The following is a 20,897-nucleotide window of genomic DNA, read 5'->3' on the forward strand; positions in this document are numbered from 1 at the left end:
CTGGTATTGCACTTAGGGGGCAATGACCTGTGCATACTGGGAGGCCTGGCGCTGCTCATCCAGGCACGCGAAGACCTGCGAAGGCTTCGTGAGGTCTGGCCCACCACGCAAGTGGTGTGGTCAGAAATATTACCTAGGCTTGTGTGGAGGGACGCCTCTTCCCTTAGGGCCATTCACCGGGCTAGGCGACGGGTGAATAGGGCTATGGGTAAAACGGTTAGAGAATTGGGTGGAGTGGTAATACCTCATCCCCTTATATCAATAGATCAGCCATGGCTCTACCGTGATGATGGCGTTCACCTGTCTGAGCAGGGGAACGCCATCTTCTTACAGGACCTGCAGCGGTCTCTGCGTGAGCTGGCGCAGCTAGAGGGGGGAGTCGGGGGGCCAAGATAGAGATCTGACCCCCGCTCCTGTGGCAGGTTAGGGGCGGAAAATTGGGTGGTTTAGCAACCGCGCGTTCTCCCTTGGGCATCTTTGGGGATGATTGACAGGTTCTCCGCAAGCTCATGGAGGGAGTTTCTGCCTGAGCAGCTGGGGGGAACCTGTCTTTGGGTCCTACACCTTTAATTCCCCGATTCGGGTTAGCCGGTGGGACCCCCCTCATGCACAGCATGGCAGAAAAGGTCACAGGTGACGGCCTGGCCCTCACCTGGACCTTGCATCGAGATACGCCCATGAGTTGCCCAGGAATGTTTGCTGGCATAACGTCATTTCCGCCCCGGAAGTATTTGTTTGACCCTGCAGGTCCATTTCCGGGTCATAGTTGTTTATGCTAATTTATGCAAAATATTTGAATAAATTATGCAAATTTATGTTAATAAAAATGACCCAATTTTAAATCCAGCTCTGGTGTCCGTGTCGTTACTCCGTCTCTCCAGCAAGGGCAGCGCCGGACTTACCCGGCAGGCAGGCTTTGCTGGAGGGACCGGGAGACACGGTCCCTCATGGCGGCCGCCATTTTGGATCCCGGGCGAAGTCTTGCGATGCGAGACTTCGCTCGGGAGATCAGGGCCTGATTGGCCAGGCCCTGATTGGTCCGGGCGGGGCCTGCTTGCCCTATATAAGGGCGAGCAGGCCCGGGGCTCTCCCTTTTCGCCCGGACTGATCTCCTGAGCAGACACCCGCCCGCCCTCCACTATTTTGCAGTGTGCTTCGGGGTCGCCCTTAGGGGGCCGAATGGGAATTTTTTGCAGTTCTGCCTCTTAGCCGAGCTGTTTTTTCGCCCATTCCACACTGGGGTGATGGATGTGCGGTTAGGGGGTGCTTGCATTAATTAGGTTAATTGGCTTACCTTTGGTCATTTGGGTAGGCAGGTTAGGGGCGGAAAATTGGGTGGTTTAGCAACCGCGCGTTCTCCCTTGGGCATCTTTGGGGATGATTGACAGGTTCTCCGCAAGCTCATGGAGGGAGTTTCTGCCTGAGCAGCTGGGGGGAACCTGTCTTTGGGTCCTACACCTTTAATTCCCCGATTCGGGTTAGCCGGTGGGACCCCCCTCATGCACAGCATGGCAGAAAAGGTCACAGGTGACGGCCTGGCCCTCACCTGGACCTTGCATCGAGATACGCCCATGAGTTGCCCAGGAATGTTTGCTGGCATAACGTCATTTCCGCCCCGGAAGTATTTGTTTGACCCTGCAGGTCCATTTCCGGGTCATAGTTGTTTATGCTAATTTATGCAAAATATTTGAATAAATTATGCAAATTTATGTTAATAAAAATGACCCAATTTTAAATCCAGCTCTGGTGTCCGTGTCGTTACTCCGTCTCTCCAGCAATATAATGCCATAGGACAGAATCTGCTTCTATTTAGGTTAGTGTTTAATTATCGCATTTTCATATATCAATAAAATGATCAAAAGTTACCAAATAAATGAGTTTTCTTGTATAAAGACATTTCAATCTAAAACAAATCACAATCTTGCCATATAAACTGTAAATAAATAAATTATAATTAAAAATAATTGTTTTTAAACTGAAAAAACAGAATTGCTTATCCGATCTTTGTGGCCACTCACACTGCTACCCATCATCCCCCAACATCCAATCTATTTTTTCAATCTAAAAAAAGGAGTAGTTATATTTCTAAAATGATAAAGACAGTTGTTATTCCTAGAAAATTATAGACAAAATATTGTTTTAAATTTAGTCAAATTTCTGAAAAAAAAGTAAGGAGGAATTGTTTCATAATATTTTTTTTGTACGATAATATTTGTGATTATCATTTTGTGATTATCAGCCAGGACAGCCATCTTCATTAACTTATGATATGTTTTCAAATCTAAATTTGCTTGCGATACAACATATTTGCAAATGCACTTTAAGCATTAAAAAGAGTTTAGAATAACACCTCCCTCTGCTCCTAATAACACTATAATTGACCCTTGTTTCCAAAATAATTTTTCACATTGTTTATTTTGATGTCTTTTGTCTCTGTTCCAGTGGTTCTATTTTATACTTATAATAATAAAATAGCATTTACAATAACAAAAAGACACCAAAAGGAATGTCTCTTGTATTGGTTTTGGAAGGAAGGGAAACACAAATTAAAATCTGTTTCACATATCATGTCCTGCATATTGAATATTTGTGACATGTACTTGTTCAAAAATATTGTCCTATCACGGCTTATTTTTTTGCTTGTATGAAACAAGCTGTTGATGGGACAGAAATGTATAAACCAAGCAATGTTACTGGGCTCCAATTCACAAAATCTGTGAATTCCCTAAAGATATTATTCAATTCCAAGCACTATTATTCTCAGCCAGCATTCAAGATCACCAGGAATGATCTGAGCTTTGGTCCTAAACCAGTGATGGCGAACCTATGGCAGGTGTGCCACAGGTGACATGTAGAGCCATATCTGAGGGCATATTAGACTTTGCCCTATGTTAGCTCCAGTGCATATGTGTGCTGTCCAGTTGATTTTTGGCCTTCCAGAGGGTCAGGGAAGTTGTTTTCTCCTTCTCCAGGTTTCAGGAAAGCCTCAGGCGCCTATGAATGGCAAAAAACAGACCCAACAGCCCAACTGGCAGTTGGGAAACAAACTTCCGGTTGGGCCATTGAGCCGTTTTTCACCCTCCCCAAGCTTCAGGAAGCTTTCATGAAGCCTGGAGACAGTGAAAAATGGCCAAATTGGAAGTTCAGAATTGAACTTCCGGTTGGGCTGTTGATTATCTTGCCAGGCTTCAAGAGGCTTTCCTGTAGCATTGTGAAAAATGGCCCAAACAGAAGTTTGTTTTTGAGCTTCCGGTTGGGCCGTTGAGCCATTTTTCACCCTCCCCAAGCTTCAGGAGGCTTTCATGAAGCCTGGGGGCAGTGAAAAATGGCCAAATTGGAAGTTCAGAATTGAACTTCCGGTTGGGCTGTTGATTATCTTGCCAGGCTTCAAGAGGCTTTCCTGTAGCATTGTGAAAAATGGCCCAAACAGAAGTTTGTTTTTGAACTTCAGGTTGGGCCGTTGAGCCATTTTTCACCCTCCCCAAGCTTCAGGAGGCTTTCATGAAGCCTGGGGACAGTGAAAAATGGCCAAATTAGAAGTTCAGAATTGAACTTCCGGTTGGGCTGTTGATTATCTTGCCAGGCTTCAAGAGGCTTTCCTGTAGGCTTGTGAAAAATGGCCCAAACAGAAGTTTGTTTTTGAATTTCAGGTTGGGCCTATGGGTCCATTTTTGCCATCCAGAATCTCTGGTGGCTTTCCTGAAGCCAGGGGAAGACAAAAATAATCTTCCTCCACCCTCTGGAAGACCAAAAATCAGCTGGAATCCATTCTTTACCATCTAGAAGCTTCAGTCAGCCCGTCTGTGCACATGCGCGTGAGAGAGCGTGAGGGGTTGTGTGCACATTCATGGGGGAAAGGTATTGCATTATGGATGTGGGCATATATGTGTAGGTACTATCAAGCGGGCAATAAATTGTCAAAATTGGTAGCGCCATCTCCACCCCTGCCCCTGTCATAAGCGGCGTTCCCCAGGGAAGCGTACTAGGTCCTACTCTCTTCATTCTCTACATCAATGATCTCTGTGACCATATCGAAAGCAACTGTGTTCTTTTTGCCGACGATGTGAAACTTTTCAACACCACTGACAACACACTCACTCTCCAAAAAGACCTGGACTTTGTCTCAGACTGGTCTAACACCTGGCAACTTCAAATATCAACCAACAAATGATCTACCCTCCACATTGGCAAAAAGAATCCTAACCGCACATACGAACTGAATAAACAATCTCTCACTGCCAACCCACATTCTGTAAAGGACCTTGGAATACTAATATCGAATGACCTAACTGCTAAAACCCACTGCAACAATATCGCCAAAAAAGCCTCTAGAGTTGTCAACCTGATCCTATGCAGCTTCTGCTCAGGCAACCTCACCCTACTCACAAGAGCCTACAAAACTTTTGCCAGACCCATCCTAGACTACTGCTCATCTGTCTGGAACCCATACCACATCTCAGATATCAACACTCTTGAAAATGTCCAAAGTTATTTCACCAGAAGAGCCCTTCACTCCTCCACTTGAAACAGAATATCCTACGAAAATAGACTAACAATCCTAGGCCTAGAAAGTCTAGAACTACGACGCCTAAAACACAATCTGAGCATTGGCCACAAGATCATATGCTGCAATGTCTTACTAGTCAATGACTACTTCAGCTTCAACCGCAATAACTCAAGAGCACGCAACAGATTCAAACTTAATACGAACCGCGCCAAACTTGACTGTAAAAAATATGATTTCAACAATCGAGTTATCGAAGCTTGTAACTCACTACCGGACTCAATTGTGTCAACCCCTAAGCCCCAACACTTCTCCCTTAGACTCTCCAGGATTGACCTCTCCAGGTTCCTAAGAGGACAGTAAGGGGCGTACATAAGTGCACTAGTGTGCCTTTTGTCCCCTGTCCAATTGTCTTTCCTTTCTCTCACCTATCTTATATATTCTCTTCCTTTCATATATCCTCTCCTCTAAGTTCACCTTCACCCTCTTTTATATTATCACATGTCTATTTTCTTCCTATGTATTTATGTATTGGACAAATGAATAAAATAAAAAATAAAAGTATCTCACACACACTCGTCCTTTTAGCACCCAAGCAAAGTTCTCCATCACTGTCCTAAACACTCAATTCAACTAGCACTAGTTATCTACCGCTTTGCTAAGACTTCAGCAGTTTATGGCTGCCATCCTACAGTCACTTATTAAACAACAATATACCATATAATTAGTAGACAGGGAAGACTGAACTGGAAATCTATTAAGAACTGGATAAATTTACCTGGATAGCTGCCAGATTCTTTTGTTCTTGAGATGGTGCTTCATGTACAAATCGCAACCAATTAGAATGCCTTGGATTGCTAGCATCCAGAACATAAAGCACCTCACCTTTATTTCCACGAACCTGAAAGGATAATAAAATATAAGCAAAAGCTAAATCTTTGAAAAAATGAGAAATATATAAAGCTAAAACTACAAAGATGAAAAAAAAAACCTAATTCTCATTTTATTATTTTCTAATAAAAGGAAATCTATGGTTGAATTCATGTATTATGTGAAAATTGGATTTATTAAATAAGTCAAAATAATGGAGTTCAAATATCACGCTAAACCATAAACAATGTTTAACAAACCACAAAGTTGAATTTACACAACAGGCTGGCCCAAAATTCAAAGTAGGGATTAGAGACTGTCGGAGCTAGATTTACTACAGAGAATGACAGTGGGGTATTCTGTTCCTATGAAAATGAGCAAAATTTGCAGGAGTGGCAATTTGCCCAACGTCAAATATAAGTTGAGAAAAGGTAAACACATCTGGGCTCCTATTAGCACTTATAGCTCCTCATATTCCCCTTTATTTGCCTTTCAAAACCAACATCTTATTGTTCTTCCCAGCATGCAACTACCTCATTTTTCCAGCTGCTGCTTAAAAATTTATACCTTTTATAATTTTATGTTACAAAGTAAAACACTGAGCTTCTTTTAAAGGGCCTGTAAAAGGGAAAAAATATGCTTTAATAATATTAAATGGCATTAATAGATAAGATTTTATGCATTTTCATTTGGATCTTCTACCTTACATTTTTCCTGGGAAAGTTAAGAATCAGGAATGATATGGCAATAAAATCTATTGCATATCATCTTATATTCAGAAATATTATTCCTCCATAGTATGAATATTCAAACTACTCAGAAAATAAGAGAATTTAAGCTACATTTTTAAATGTATATGGCATTTTCTTACAAATACAAATGAGATTAGAAAATTTTAGTATTTGTTATCTTTGTAAAATGTAATACATCCTATGAACTCATGTGCAAAGGGTTCTGTGAACAGTATTTACTCTCAAGGAAATAGCAGTGTAAGATGGGAACATTTGGGGAAGCATTGGCTGAATAGACATAACTTGCTAAACCATGATTTGCTTAATCACACTTAACTTAGTGGTGTTCCCCAAGGCAGCGTACTAGGACCTACTCTATTCATTCTCTACATCAATGACCTCTGCGATCATATTACAAGCAACTGTGTTCTTTTCGCCAATGATGTAAAACTTTTCAACACCACGGACAACACATCTACGCTCCAAAAAGACTTCGACTTTGTCTCAGATTGGTCTAACACCTGGCAACTTCAAATATCAACCAGCAAATGTTCTACCCTCCACATCGGCAAAAAGAATCCGAACCTCATATATAAACTGAATAAACAAAATCTCACAGCCAACCCCCACTCAGTAAAAGACCTTGGAATACTAATATCAAATGATCTAAGTGCCAAAGCCTACTGCAACAATATCGCCAAAAAGGCTTCTAGAGTTGTTAGCCTGATCCTACATAGCTTCTGCTCTGGCAATCTCACACTACTCACCGGAGCCTACAAAATTTTTGCCAGACCCATCCTTGAATACAGTTCATCTGTCTGGAACCCATACCACATCTCAGACATCAACACCCTTGAAAATGTCCAAAGATACTTCACCAAAAGAGCCCTTCACTCCTCCACTCGAAACAGAATACCCTACGAAAGCAGACTATCAATCCTAGGTCTTGAAAGCTTAGAACTACGACACCTAAAACACGATCTAAGTATTGCCCACAAGATCATATGCTGCAACGTTCTACCTGTCAATGACTACTTCAGCTTCAATCGCAACAACACAAGAGCATGCAACAGATTCAAACTTAATATTAACTGCTCCAAACTTGACTGTAAAAAATATGACTTCAGCAACCGAGTTTCGAAGCATGGAACTCATTACCTGACTCAGTAGTGTCAACCCCTAATCCCCAACATTTTTCCCTTAGACTATCCACGACTGACCTCTCCAGGTTCCTTAGAGGTCAGTAAGGGGTGTGCATAAGTGCACCAGTGTGCCTTCCGTCCCCTGTCCAATTGTCTCTCCTTATCTCATTTATCTTTTCTTCCTTTCAAATTTGTTCACCTTTATATCTTTTCTTCTATTCTTTTCTTTACTTATATTATTACATATATTTCTCTTCAATGTGTATTATGTATTGGACTAAATAAAATAAATAAATAAATAAATTAAAAGTCTGGTGGGACGAAAATAATTACTAATTGTTACAATTTATTTAATTCTCAGATGATTGGTAAATAAGTAACTTTCTGATTTCCATCTTTACATTACTAGATTGATGGTCAAAAAATCCAGATGACTTCTCAATGGCAACAAAGTTGTAAAGCATAGGCTAACTCCTTCCTGCCATTTTAGTGGTCATGTAGATTTTTGTACCCCAGATCCAACTGCCCTACCCAACTTGGAATTTTAGTACACTTCAATTGTTTTCAATTTTAACACTGTCAGCTAGAATGATCTCAATGTTGGGATTGTGGAATAGTAAGCACTATAGATTTGAGAATGCTATTTCAATGATGATATCCAAAATAAGCAACCTAAAATGATCATTTTTTAAGGGTGGGGAAGAGAAAGAGAAAGAGCCAATTCTTGAAGTTTAGCAGGACTTAAGTCTCCACAACCTACTAATCTTTTTGAAAAAGAAGAATTTGTTCCCTAAAGCGGTAACTATAGAAATGCAACTTATGTGACCAATATAGAACTGTGGGTGGGGGGGGGGGAATGCCCCATACACTTTATTTTAGATACATTTGGCTTTGGGCAGACAAGCAAAGCCAGTGTTAATTCCGATATGAATATGGATGAAATTAAAACTATCACATTTCAAAAAGACTGACATTTCCACAACCAGAATATGTTACACTGTATTTTCAACATGAAAGATTTGAAAGCCTGAAGGGAATGCTTGAGTACACAAAACTGAACATTATACTAAGCAGACAAGTAATGAAATTGTTGAAATTGGAACTTTCGTTTGGAAAATACTATGACCACAGTCCAGTATAAAGAAAGGTTGCTTGAAACATGAGGAACGTAGCAGAAAGTAGGATATCTTACAATTTCAAGATTCCTTGATAGATCATTAATATTCTATTTATGCAGCTGTACTATGAAGCAAAATGATTACCATTTTTATTTACAACCTCATAAAACTAGGACTTATCTGCATTTTATCTTATTACTGTTATATATAAATTCCTTGACTATAATTTTTTAAATGCAAATCAATCTGATTTATTCTTGTGTCTCTATATTTAGATTTGTATTTTCATTTCTCAAATGTAAGCAGCCTATATCTTATAATAAATGTCCCATTACTGTTATTTGCATAATATTCTCACTAGCATGCTTTTTCCAAACATTTGTTATACAGTGTTTTTTTGATAAAAACAAAAGAAATTTTTTGCTGTTGCTATAGAATTAAATAGAATAAGTGCTGAAAACTCAATTCATCTGTGTTAATAATAAATAAGACTAACATAACACAAAAATAACTTTCAAAGATTAATACTTTGTTCCACATTTAACTTCAATATCTGCTTTGCAAACAGGAGATTATATGTATGTATGTATGTATGTATGTATGTATGTATGTATGTATGTATGTATGTATGTATGTATGTAGATTGTTCTGAGTTCGGGTTTTGCAAAATATTACACAGGGCAAAACCCGAACTCAGAACAATCTACATACATATACCCGTGAAAATTTACGAAAACACACACACACACACACACACATATATATATATATATATATATATATATATATATATATATATATATATATATTTAAAAGGTCTTCAACTTTGTTGCGCTTGCTGACTTCATATATTTGGATAGTTTTCCCCCAGATTGTTAAATTTTTAAAGCCTGATAGCATACTATGATATTAATAGTCAAGTTACATTTATCAAACAATATAAATATGATCTTTGAAGTTAATTGTTTGAAAATGGAGCAATCCCTCCCCACAACTCAGAAATATGAATGGCAATGATAGAAAAGAAATGTGAAGATCTTTAAGAGCATGTAACGTGCTTGATAATTCTCCTCCTTCTTGTGGCTGTAAAATAAAATCACATTTTAAATTGACTATAGATATTACACGGTGGAATGTATTTTGTTGTACTACTTGACACAGGGATATGAATGGAAGTATAATACTTTGCAGCCAATCAAGAAAAAATGTCAGCACAACAATGAGGATAAAGAGATGGCTTTATCTCTTGCACTTAATAAATACATTGCTTGCAATTCTGAAAAGCATTTGTTAGATTGTTATCAAATAAAAACTGCAAGAAACCATATAAAAAGCAAGGAAAAATATTCTATGACTAGACTGTAATTTAATTTTGAGGCATAACATACAAACCCTTGCATTACTCAACATTAGCCTTGCATAGATCCTGAAATTGATGGGATAGAAAATTATATTCACTTCAACAAATTTTAGACAGAAGAAGTGATTTAAGGATCAGAAATCCACGTGAAGATAAACTGGTAAAACATTTTTATTTTCCTGACATCTTAGTAAAAGTTAAAATTCACTGCAGGTTCCATACATTTATGAAGCTCTTCCATGAACCGTGACCAAACTTAACACTATAATTCCCCCATCCCTGTCCATTTTGGTTCACTGTTTACTAAGATGTTGATATTCAGTCTTGCCACCTCTTGTTTGACCACGTCCAGCTTGTCTTGATTCAAGGAACTTACATTTCAGGTTCCTATGGAGAAAAGATCTTCACAGCATCGGACTTTCCTTTCACCACCAGATACATCTTTTCGACTTTGGCCCAGTCACTTCATTTTTTCTTGTGCTACTAGTTGTTGTTGTTGTTGTTGTTGTTGTTGTTGTTGTTATTATTATTATTAATTTAATTAATTAAATTTGTATGCCGCCCCTCTCCGCAGACTCAGGGCAGCTCATAGCAGCAATAGAAAACAATGTATAATACAAATCTAATATTACAAAGTTAAAAACCCATAATTTAAAAAACATGCACACAACATACCATACATAAACTATATAGGCCTGGGGAAGATATCTCAGTGGGTTTTAAGCAGTTTATGAAAGGCAAGGAGGGTGGGGGCAATCCTAATCTCTGGGGGGAGCTGGTTCCAGACAAGGCTCTTCCCCTGGGTCCCGCCAGACGACATTGTTTAGTCGACGGGACCCGGAGAAGGCCAACTCTGTGGGACCTGACTGGTCACTGGGATTCAACCAACATTAAATACTAAAAATCTTATCTTGGACTAACCTATCTGGGAGTATTTTTTTCCATAAGAACACAATCCTTATGTATTATAACAACCTTTTGACCTCAGTGACCACTACATTCATAATTTTAAATCTTGAGGGCCACTAATACGAATCCAGAATGCTGCTTGCTGAAGTACCTGGACTCCCAGCAATGGGAATTGAGTCCCTCAGACATTATCTCCCCCCTCTCTTTCTCCCCCTCTCTTCCCCCTCTCTCTTTCTTTCTCTCCCTATCGCCCCTCATCTTTCTTTCTCTCTCCCTCTCTCTCTCCTCCTTTCTCATCTCTCTCCCCCGTCCCACTCTGTTTGCCTGTCTCTCATATTTTTCTCTCTCTGACATCTCTCTTTCTCTCCCCCTTCTCTTTCTCTCTCCCCCAACCCCTCTCTTTTTCTCTCTCTCTGTTTCTCTGTTTCTCTCTGATTCTGATTCTACGGCATCTCCCTGAGAGAACAAAGTGAAGGGAGCACCAACAAGGCCCGGAAAAAATATCTGTGAGACCCAGCAAGAGACAAAGCTTCACTCCCACTCTGGAATTTAGAGCAAATCTTCATCCTCCGCCCATTTCTTTTCAGGCCAGATGAGGAGTGACTGGGAAGGTAGGGTGAGGGGTGGGCCAGCCGCTGGTGTATTCAGCCGACAGAAAGCCACAGCAGGGAGAAGAACATGCTGCAGGTTGTTTCGACCCACCTCTGCTCCCCCCCCCTTCCACCATTACCTTGTTGCAGCCTGCGAGGTCTGCACTGCAAAATTGCAAGTTTCATGTAGCTCCTTCTACGGCAGAGATTTCCAAACTGACCATGAGCTGCCTTGCTGGCACCACATTCCAGAGCTCAAGTCACAGGACTGACCATTAGTCATCCTGGAGCAGCTCCTCCACCCGAGTGCCCGCAGACCAGCAAAATTTTCCCACAGGCCACCAGTGGTCCATGGACCACTTGTTGGTGACCTGTATATTACAGTAGTCCCTTGCTATACTGCGCTTCACCTACTGCGGCTTCACTTCATCGCGGGTTTTCAAGAAATATTAATGAGAAAAATCATTTGCGGATCTTCGCTGGTTCGCGGGTTTCTGAGGAAGTCGATCGGCAGATTTAAACAGCCCGCCAAACTCGATCGGCAGGTTCTTCAAAAAAATATATATCTAAAATTGTAAATACTGTATTTAAATACTGTATCTAAAATAAATACTGTGTGGGAAGGGTTTATAAACACTTAAAACAATGAAAACTTACCAAACAATTACAACATAAATACTTAAATAAATATCAGTCGATAAATTCCCCATCGCGGATTTCACCTATCGCGGCCGGGTCTGGAACGTAACACCAGCGATAGGTGAGGGACTACTGTATACAGTATAGAACTTCAGATTTGATATCTTAAAGGTAGTTGGGGGGAAATATGAACATATCGCCTATCTAAGAAAAGCTGCCCTGAAATTAGTTGTCACTCTAAAGAATCCTAAACAGACATGTTTAAATTCAGCATAAAAAAGCCTATTTTAGTTGTATAAAGTAATAAGAAGCTAACCCAAATCTTCTGCTAGAACAAAATAAGTTGTCATAAAGCTTCCCACATTGATGTCAAATAAATTTTTTTTTAAAAAATTCCAGTAAACATTTTCCATTGGTCAAACCTCCATATTAATTATTCATTCCATGAGATGAATTTCACTATTGTACCTCTGCTATTACTGGATGTTTTGAGTCCCACTGGCATTCAATCAGAGAATGCAAATTAGGTCATATTAATCTGTTAAAGACATTAATTGGAATGGCAAAGAAACAGAAACCTTATAATGAACAAATGGTAACCATGAACAAATACTGTATATCCATTACAGAAACAACACACGTACAAGAAATTCATACATCTGAATACCAACATTTTTAAAAGAATTTGAAAATTTAGGGTGTTGAATCTGAGCAAGGTTTTTGTTTTAACCACACCCATAATCCACATATAAAAGTTCTTGACATGGAATAAGAAACATAAAAAGGTAGCTATTAAAGTAAAATCTATTGCCAGAAGGCTAATCCAAAGATTTGCAGAAATATCCATTACTATGGTGTTGAATAGCTTTACTGAGAACACAAGAATATTTTCAATGATAGGCTTCTCGGAAAACACAACCATAACCTCTTTGTCACAAGAAACATAGAAACACAGAAGTCTGACGGCAGAAAAAGACCTCATGGTCCATCTAGTCTGCCCTTATACTATTTCCTGTATTTTATCTTACAATGGATATATGTTTATCCCAGGCATGTTTAAATTCAGTTACTGTGGATTTACCAACCACGTCTGCTGGAAGTTTGTTCCAAGCATCTACTACTCTTTCAGTGAAATAATATATTCTCACGTTGCTTTTGATCTTTCCCCCAACTAACTTCAGATTGTGTCCCCTTGTTCTTGTGTTCACTTTCCTATTAAAAACACTTCCCTCCTGAACCTTATTTAACCCTTTGACATATTTAAATGTTTCGATCATGTCCCCCCCTTTTCCTTCTGTCCTCCAGACTATACAGATTGAGTTCATTAAGTCTTTCCTGATGGGTTTTATGCTTAAGACCTTCCACCATTCTTGTAGCCCGCCTTTGGACCCGTTCAATTTTGTCAATATCTTTTTGTAGGTGAGGTCTCCAGAACTGAACACAGTATTCCAAATGTGGTCTCACCAGTGCTCTATATAAGGGGATCACAATCTCCCTCTTCCTGCTTGTTATACCTCTAGCTATGCAGCCAAGCATCCTACTAGCTTTTCCTACTGCCCGACCACACTGCTCACCCAAAAGTAACAAGGAAAGAAAAGCCAAATTTTCCTCTATTTTTTAAAAAAAAGGCGATAAGTGTTAGGTTGGCACTTGAAAAAGAATTGTGCTTTGTCTATATTTATTTAATTATTTTACCAATATCAAATGCCACGGCAAATGTGAAATACTCACAATACTTTCACAAAAGGGTCGAAGCTCAGTTATGCAACTCATGCCCTGAGTGTTATTAAGGCTCAATTCATGCATCATAAAGTGACAAAGTGTTCTTATGCTAAAGCTTATTAAGGCTCAACTCATGTATCATGAAGTGACAAAGTGTTCTTATACTAAAACTGGTTTCCATAAAATGTATTAAACATGGTAATAATAGTTAGTTGGCTGACTAATTCCAAAAGGATCTTGCTGACATAAATCAAACCTTAAGTGATTACAACCAAATAGCAATTTAAAAACATGGCAAATTATCATGATGTAAATAGCCTTTTCAGAAACTGAAAATCATAATTTAGCCAGTTTGGTTTACTGGTCAAGGCACCAGGCTAGAAATGAGGAGACCCTAAGTTTAACTCCCACCTTAGCCATGAAAGGCAGCTAGGTTACTTTGAGCCAGTCACTCTCTCTTAACCCAATTCATAGAGTAGTTATTGTGAGGAAAATAGGAAAAGGAAAGTGTGTAGGATATTTATTCATTCATTCATTCATTCATTCATTCGATTTTTATGCCGCCCATCTCCTTAGACTCAGGGCGGCTTACAACATGTTAGCAATAGCACTTTTTTAACAGAGCCAGCATTATTGCCCCCACAATCCGGGTCCTAATTTTACCCACCTCGGAAGGATGGAAGGCTGAGTCAACCTTGAGCCGGTGATGAGATTTGAACCGCTGACCTTCAGATCTACAGTCAGCTTCAGTGGCCTGCAGTACAGCACTCTACCTGCTGCGCCACCCCGGCTCTTTCACTGCATATGTTCACTGCACTGAGTTTTTGGTATAAATAATAAAGGGGGGATAAAAAATAAATAAATTGGCAATGTTCTGATGGGAAATCTCCCTGGCAGGGGAAGTATCTTTTACATCTAGAAGTTAATAAGAGAAAGTAAGTCCAATAATCTTAAACTTGTCCCTCCTGAAGCAATGTAGCAGATTTTCCTGCTTCAACTTCCTGCATTAATTATTTGTGCCTTTTTGACAGACATTCATTTTCAATGGCTTCCTAGCTAATACAGTGATACCTTGTCTTACGAACTTAATTGGTTCCAGGAGGAGGTTTGTAAGGTGAAAAGTTCATAAGGCGAAACAATGTTTCCCATAGGAATCAATGGGAAACCAATTAGTCCGTGCAAGCCCAAAATTTAACCCTTTTTCAAGCCAAAGCGCCCATTTTTGCGCTGGTGGGATTCCCCTGAAACTCCCCTCCATGGGAAACCCCACCTCCTGACTTCCGTGTTTTTGCGATACTGTAGGGAAATCCCAGGAGGGGAATCCCAGGATCACAAAAACGGGCGCTCTGCTGGCAACGGAAGTCCGGAGGCGGGGTTTCCCAGCGAGGGAAGCCTCAGTGAAATCGCACCATCCCAAAAACACAGAAGTCCTCAAAACTCCACCTCCGGACTTCCGTTGCCAGTAGAGCACCCGTTTTTGCGATTCTGGGATTCCCCTCCTGAGATTTCCCTACAGCATCGCAAAAACGCAGAAGTCAGGAGGTGTGATTTCCCATGCAGGGGAGCCTCAGAGGAATCCCAGGATCTCAAAAACGGGTGCTTCGCTTGCAACGGAAGTCTGGAGGTGGGGTATCCCAGCCGCGGCAGCGGGTTCATAAGGTGAAAAAAGTTTGAAAGAAGAGGCAAAAAAATTCCGAACTCCGGGTTCGTATCTTGAAAAGTTCGTATGATGAGGGGTTCCTATCACAAGGTACCACTGTATAAGATTTGGAAGAAGGCAAGGACTGAAAACATGGTTTCACAAGCAGGTCCCAGTCTGCTACGGAACCCATCAAGTGGTTTGTCACCAAGGACGTTGGAAAATAGTGAATTTTGTATTTGGAATCTTACTTTGTAAGCTACTCCCTATGAGTGAGATGTAAATTTCATTTTAACAATATAAATTTCATAAATAAATAAATAAGTTCTCTGTACTTAAATCATAAAGGACTAATCCACTGGCGGATTGCTCTTACTTGATAGCGGTGCGCTGGGTGCGCATCACAAAGTTTCGCAGGTATGCATATCCTCGCAGAATTTTGCTTCCATGCATGCGCAGAAGCAAAAAAAGCCAAAATTAGTTTTTTAAAATGGCGCCATGTATGGATCGGCAAAGACATGGAGCTGTCGTGTGCAAATTGTGCAATCAGTGCGCCACTACCGGACTACCACCCTGGTAGGAACCCACTTCTGAAGTAATCTTTCTTTTCAGGTGAATATGGTAAAACATTAAAAACTGTTACATCTACTATAATGATAATATTATTTCTTCATTGCACAATAACAGAACTAGTGTGACTATCAGTCTTTAGAGCATCTGTGCTATTTATAGATCAACATTTTCCTAATATCAGATATGCTATTCAAATCTACTTTGAGAAAAATTAGTTAAAGTTTACTTACCTAAATGCTCACCTAGTAAGGTTCAAAAACCTATACTTTTATTCCTGTATTTGCACATATCTAATCAAATATAGAAACATGCTTTCAATGTGGCTAAATTAATAACAAAGGTTGTAGAGACAAATGCCAACTTGACAAACAGAAGTTGTCTTTATACTTTCTGGAGAGACTATAGTAGGAATATCAAACTCACAATTGCCAACTTGGCACAGTGGCATCATGTGATGTATCAGGACTTTCCCTTTGCTAAACCAGACATGGGCATGGCCAGCGCATGATGCATCAGGCCCGTGGGCTGGGACCCCTGATCTATATAAACTCAACAGCTGCTTTTTACTTTACGTACTCTTAGCAAATAAATATGAAGCTCACAATATAACTTGTATCTTACAACTCTTCTATTCAGATCAACTGCTTAAATTCGAGCATTCAAAAAGTCATCAAAGCTGGCATGCAGCAATCTCTGCATGATTCCCAAACTAGGTCAGGGAAAAAATAAAATTTAAAATATTGTGCTGAAAGTCATAAAACCCAAGATTATGGCTTGTTGAATAAATCCGTTATGCGTTCTTATTAGATGATAACCAAGTTCTCAAGACAATCTGTGGTTTTTAGCAAAATAAAAGTATTTAACTAACAAAGAGCAGTGAAATATTAGGAGCAATATACTTATGAGAATAAATAATCAAAATGATTAATTAATAGAATTCTTATCAGCTTATGTGCTTGATTTTGTCTATTTCAAGAGCATATTACAAGGATCTAATGAGCATACCACATCCTCAGAGAACTGAAAGGCTATTATCTTCTTCCAGTTTTTGAGATGTTACTAATAAAATACAGGGGTACTTCAAGTTATTCAAAAATAAGAAATGAAGTTTTAAAGATGAGCTTCTTATATCCTCTAAAACAATCTATGCAAATTCAAACAAAGAATTTAAAATTTCAGAATTACAACAGCCCCATAATATTAATTATATGGATGGACAGAATAAGGAGGAAAAGATTGTCCTTGTCTGGCTCTAGTGGGCAGTTTCTTAGTTAAAGTTGTCCAGAGACATTTCTCTGGTCATGTGGTCAACATGATTATTGATTGATTGATTGATTGATTGGATTTGTATGCCGCCCCTCTCTGTAACTTGGGGCGGCTAACAACAGTAATAAAAACAGCATATAACAATCCAATATTAAAACAGTTAAAAACCCTTATTATAAAACCAAACATACATACATACAGACATAACATGCATAAAATTGTAAAGGCCTAGGGGGAAAGAGTATCTCAGTTCCCCCATGCCTGGCAGCAGAGGTGGGTTATAAGAAACTTACGAAAGGCAAGGAGGGTGGGGGCAATTCTAATCTCTAGGGGGAGTTGGTTCCAGAGGGCCGGGGCCGCCACAGAGAAGGGTCTTCTCCTGGGTCCCGCCAAGCAACATTGTTTAGTTGACAGGACCCGGAGAAGACCCACTCTGTGGGACCTAACTGGTCGCTGGGATTCGTGCAGCAGAAGGCGGTCCCTGAGATAATCTGGTCCGGTGCCATGAAGGGCTTTATAGGTCATAACCAACACTTTGAATTGTGACCGGAAACTGATCGGCAACCAATGCAGACTGCGGAGTGTTGGTGTAACATGGACTTATGTGCCAAGCCACACAGAAGACTGCTACCTTCCCACAAAGTGGTACCTAGGTGGGTAGAAACTAGGATAAGTATCGGGAGCTCACCCATCACACGATGCTTAAGGTCTTGAACACAGCAGGTTTAACTGTTGTGCCATTGTGCCACTGGACAGTATACAAATCTTTTCAATTATTATTTTTTAATGAATAAATTAAAACCAATGACTAAGAAAATGAATTGTTACTTGTCAGTAGCTATTATAAATTTTGGTAACCTGTTTTCAACATTCAAAAAATATTCATACTGATTCATAATATACTGATTTTTATATATTTTGTAATAAAGGAAGCATTCAGTAGCTAAAATATGTGTGTTAAAATATGTTAAAACATATTTCATATATGAACACTAGGTAACCTGCCAATATGAAGTTAATGCAATTTTATTTTAGCTACTGCTGGCTGGTTCAAGTCTATTTATTCCAGACAACAAATAATTTGGCAGCACCCCTTTCCAAAAGCTATTACCCCTTTATTCCTTTATGTTTAATATACAAGATTGTTTGATAAATTGCCTATCTTTGCATAATGTCATCTACTCTTTACAACCTAATGCAAATTGTCTTTAGGTTTGTTGTCTAAGTTTTCTCTGAATCTATTTCTACTAGTTCAAGAATACAATGCTATGGACATTTGTTCTTTTCAGTGATTGTCTTCAGTCTTTATGGAACTGGTGATTACATGTATTTAGGAAATTTGGAAGATGTGTCCATTACTTACTTACTTACTTACTTACTTACTTACTTACTTACTTACTTACTTACTTACTTACTTACTTACTTATTTGATTTATATGCCGCCCCGCTCCGAGGACTCGGGATGGCTCACAACATATCAAAACAATATATAGTATGCATATCTAATTATACATTGAAATGAAATTTAATTCTATTTCTTTTCCATTTCTTCCGGTAAATTTATGTTTAAAAGTATTGATGACGTTCAACATTAAGATTAATATTGGAACATGTGGATGGAATTTATATGCTACGACTTTCTGAGAATTTCTCCAACACTTTAGCAAATTACAACCTTAATCTTAAAAAAACTATTTGCACGAGCATCTCCTTATGCTTAATTATCATATTCTATATTTTTATGAAAGTTCATCTCTTTTTTTGAATGAATGAATGAATACTAAATAGAAAAACACATAAATTGTATTGTATTTACGAGTTGTTAGTCTTAATGAACATACCGATATCTTTATAGTTGCTCAGTTACCTTTTCAGCATAAACATTTGAGAATTAAACAGCTGCCAAAACTCAAAGTTCTCATCTTCTACATCGTAAAGTGTTTTAGCACCATAAACAATAAATGGATAAATCAGTCATGCTATGGTTTAATTAGAGCACAAATATGGTTTGTTAAACTATGCCTTACATTAAAATATATAAAGTGTATGCATGATCGCATATTCATCTGTCCTTACTGGTATTGACAAGATGTACATTATCAACACTATAAAGGGGAGGGAATGAAACATTAGAAATTCCATGCTTCCTAATTGCCCCCAAAACAACTGCAGCTCTAGCCTTTAATAAATAATGCTTTAGAAAATTTCTTAGACAAAGTGCTGGAACTTTTACCTCCCACATTAGCCTGCAGTCTGTGTTTTCATCCAGTTCCTGTGGCATTCGCTTTTCTCCTGCAAATGGTCCAAACTTTTCACCCTAGCAACAGTAACAAAATTGGCATCTTTTGTTTATTGAAAACTACTATTAATTGCTGAAATCAAACTGTATATTAAAATCAAACTGTATATTAAAATTTACAACGAGTCTGCAGAGAGGGGCGGCATACAAATCTAAATAATAAATAAATAAATAAATGAATGAATGAATGAATGAATAAGCCAAAAGAGCAAAAATACTAGTATGTCTGTCTTCTGCTGCTCAAGCAAGTATCAGTTATGAAAGTAAGGGTGCATTCTTGTAATTCATAAAGTCGGTTTAATATAATGATTAAGATACTAGGCTAGAAACCAGAAAATTGGGAGATCTAGTTAAATCTTAGATATGAAAGCTTGCTAGATGACTTTGGGCTAGTCACTCGCTCTCAGCCTAACTCACATCCCAGGTTTGCTGTAGCGGCTAAAATAGGAGGCAGAAGGAGTTTTATGAATGTTACCACCTTGAGTTACTTGGAATAAAGACTGGGGGCGGGGGGCATCCAACAATGCCAAATCCTTGGGAAGTACTTGATAGGTACAGAAATTCTGGACCCAATCTAAATATCTAGTTGTGCAACAAACCAGCTAAGGAAACATTGCAAAGATTGACTACAAACAATAGCATGGCAAAGTAGTATCAAAGGTGTATTGGAAGGTTCGCAAAAAACCCCAAAGATTTGTTTTAAAGCAAGAACTGGTGAGACAATGAAATAGAGAAAGTGACAGAAAATAAAAACGCTAAAGTGCTCTGCAATTTTAAATTGCAATCAGATAAGCACCTACCACATAATACCCCAAATTTAAAATTACTGATTATACATTGGCTCTGGCCCAGCTCCTGCCCCAGGGAATGTGGAGGTGGATGCAGGGGAAACTTCAACATGTCACAGGCCTGTGTTATTGCCGACAGAGTCAGTTCAGAGTTTAGTTTCCTCGGAGGAAGAAGGTGGGAGTGGCTCGGAAGAGGGGGGCTTGGCACACAGCCCAGGCAGTCAATCTCCATTATCTTCCATTGATTCGGATGAAGACGTTTTGGACCCATGCAAGTGCAGACTTATGCGTAGAAGAGACCAATAAGGACGTATTACAGGAGATAAGAGCAGCCACCTGTGTTTGGGTGGGGCTCCAGTAATTAGGGCTGCTGCTAAAAATAGCAGCATGTGGGTTTGGCCGTTGTAGAAGAGTATCTGATCGCTGTTCGTCAGGAATACTGTGTTGCTGGTTTCTGGACTTTGTTGATTTTTCACGCCTTTGGAAACAAAGCAGAGCAATGTGTGTGTAGTTTCTTCACAGCTGCTACCTAAGTACTTAATGACTTCTTAAGGGAAATTGTACAGACTACAAGATTGTTTTGGGACTAGTGCTCTTTGCAATAAAAAAAGATGGATGCAGGGGATCCAATTATTTTGAATTTGTGATAAAGAACATTGTTTTGAATTTTCAAACATGTGTGTGTCTGTAATTTGTACCCTTGAATTTTGGGAGGCTCCTACCAGAGAGCCCGGCAGAACACTGATA

General features: G+C 39.1%; 1 protein-coding gene across 1 annotated transcript in view; it reads right to left on the minus strand.

Moving 5' to 3' along the window:
• Positions 1-19,376, minus strand: part of PRDM5 (PR/SET domain 5) — a 98,365-nt gene extending 78,989 nt beyond the window's left edge. Inside the window, exons 1-2 of the mRNA XM_070756627.1 lie at positions 19,297-19,376; positions 5,283-5,405 (exon numbers count right to left, since the gene is read on the minus strand). Coding sequence (XP_070612728.1) covers positions 5,283-5,405; positions 19,297-19,344 — 171 coding nt within the window. The 5' untranslated portion in view covers positions 19,345-19,376. The remainder of the gene's footprint in view (positions 1-5,282; positions 5,406-19,296) is intronic.
• Positions 19,377-20,897: the final 1,521 nt, after the last annotated feature.

The sequence above is a fragment of the Erythrolamprus reginae genome, chromosome 7 (assembly GCF_031021105.1).
Source record: "Erythrolamprus reginae isolate rEryReg1 chromosome 7, rEryReg1.hap1, whole genome shotgun sequence".
Lineage (NCBI taxonomy): Eukaryota > Metazoa > Chordata > Lepidosauria > Squamata > Dipsadidae > Erythrolamprus > Erythrolamprus reginae.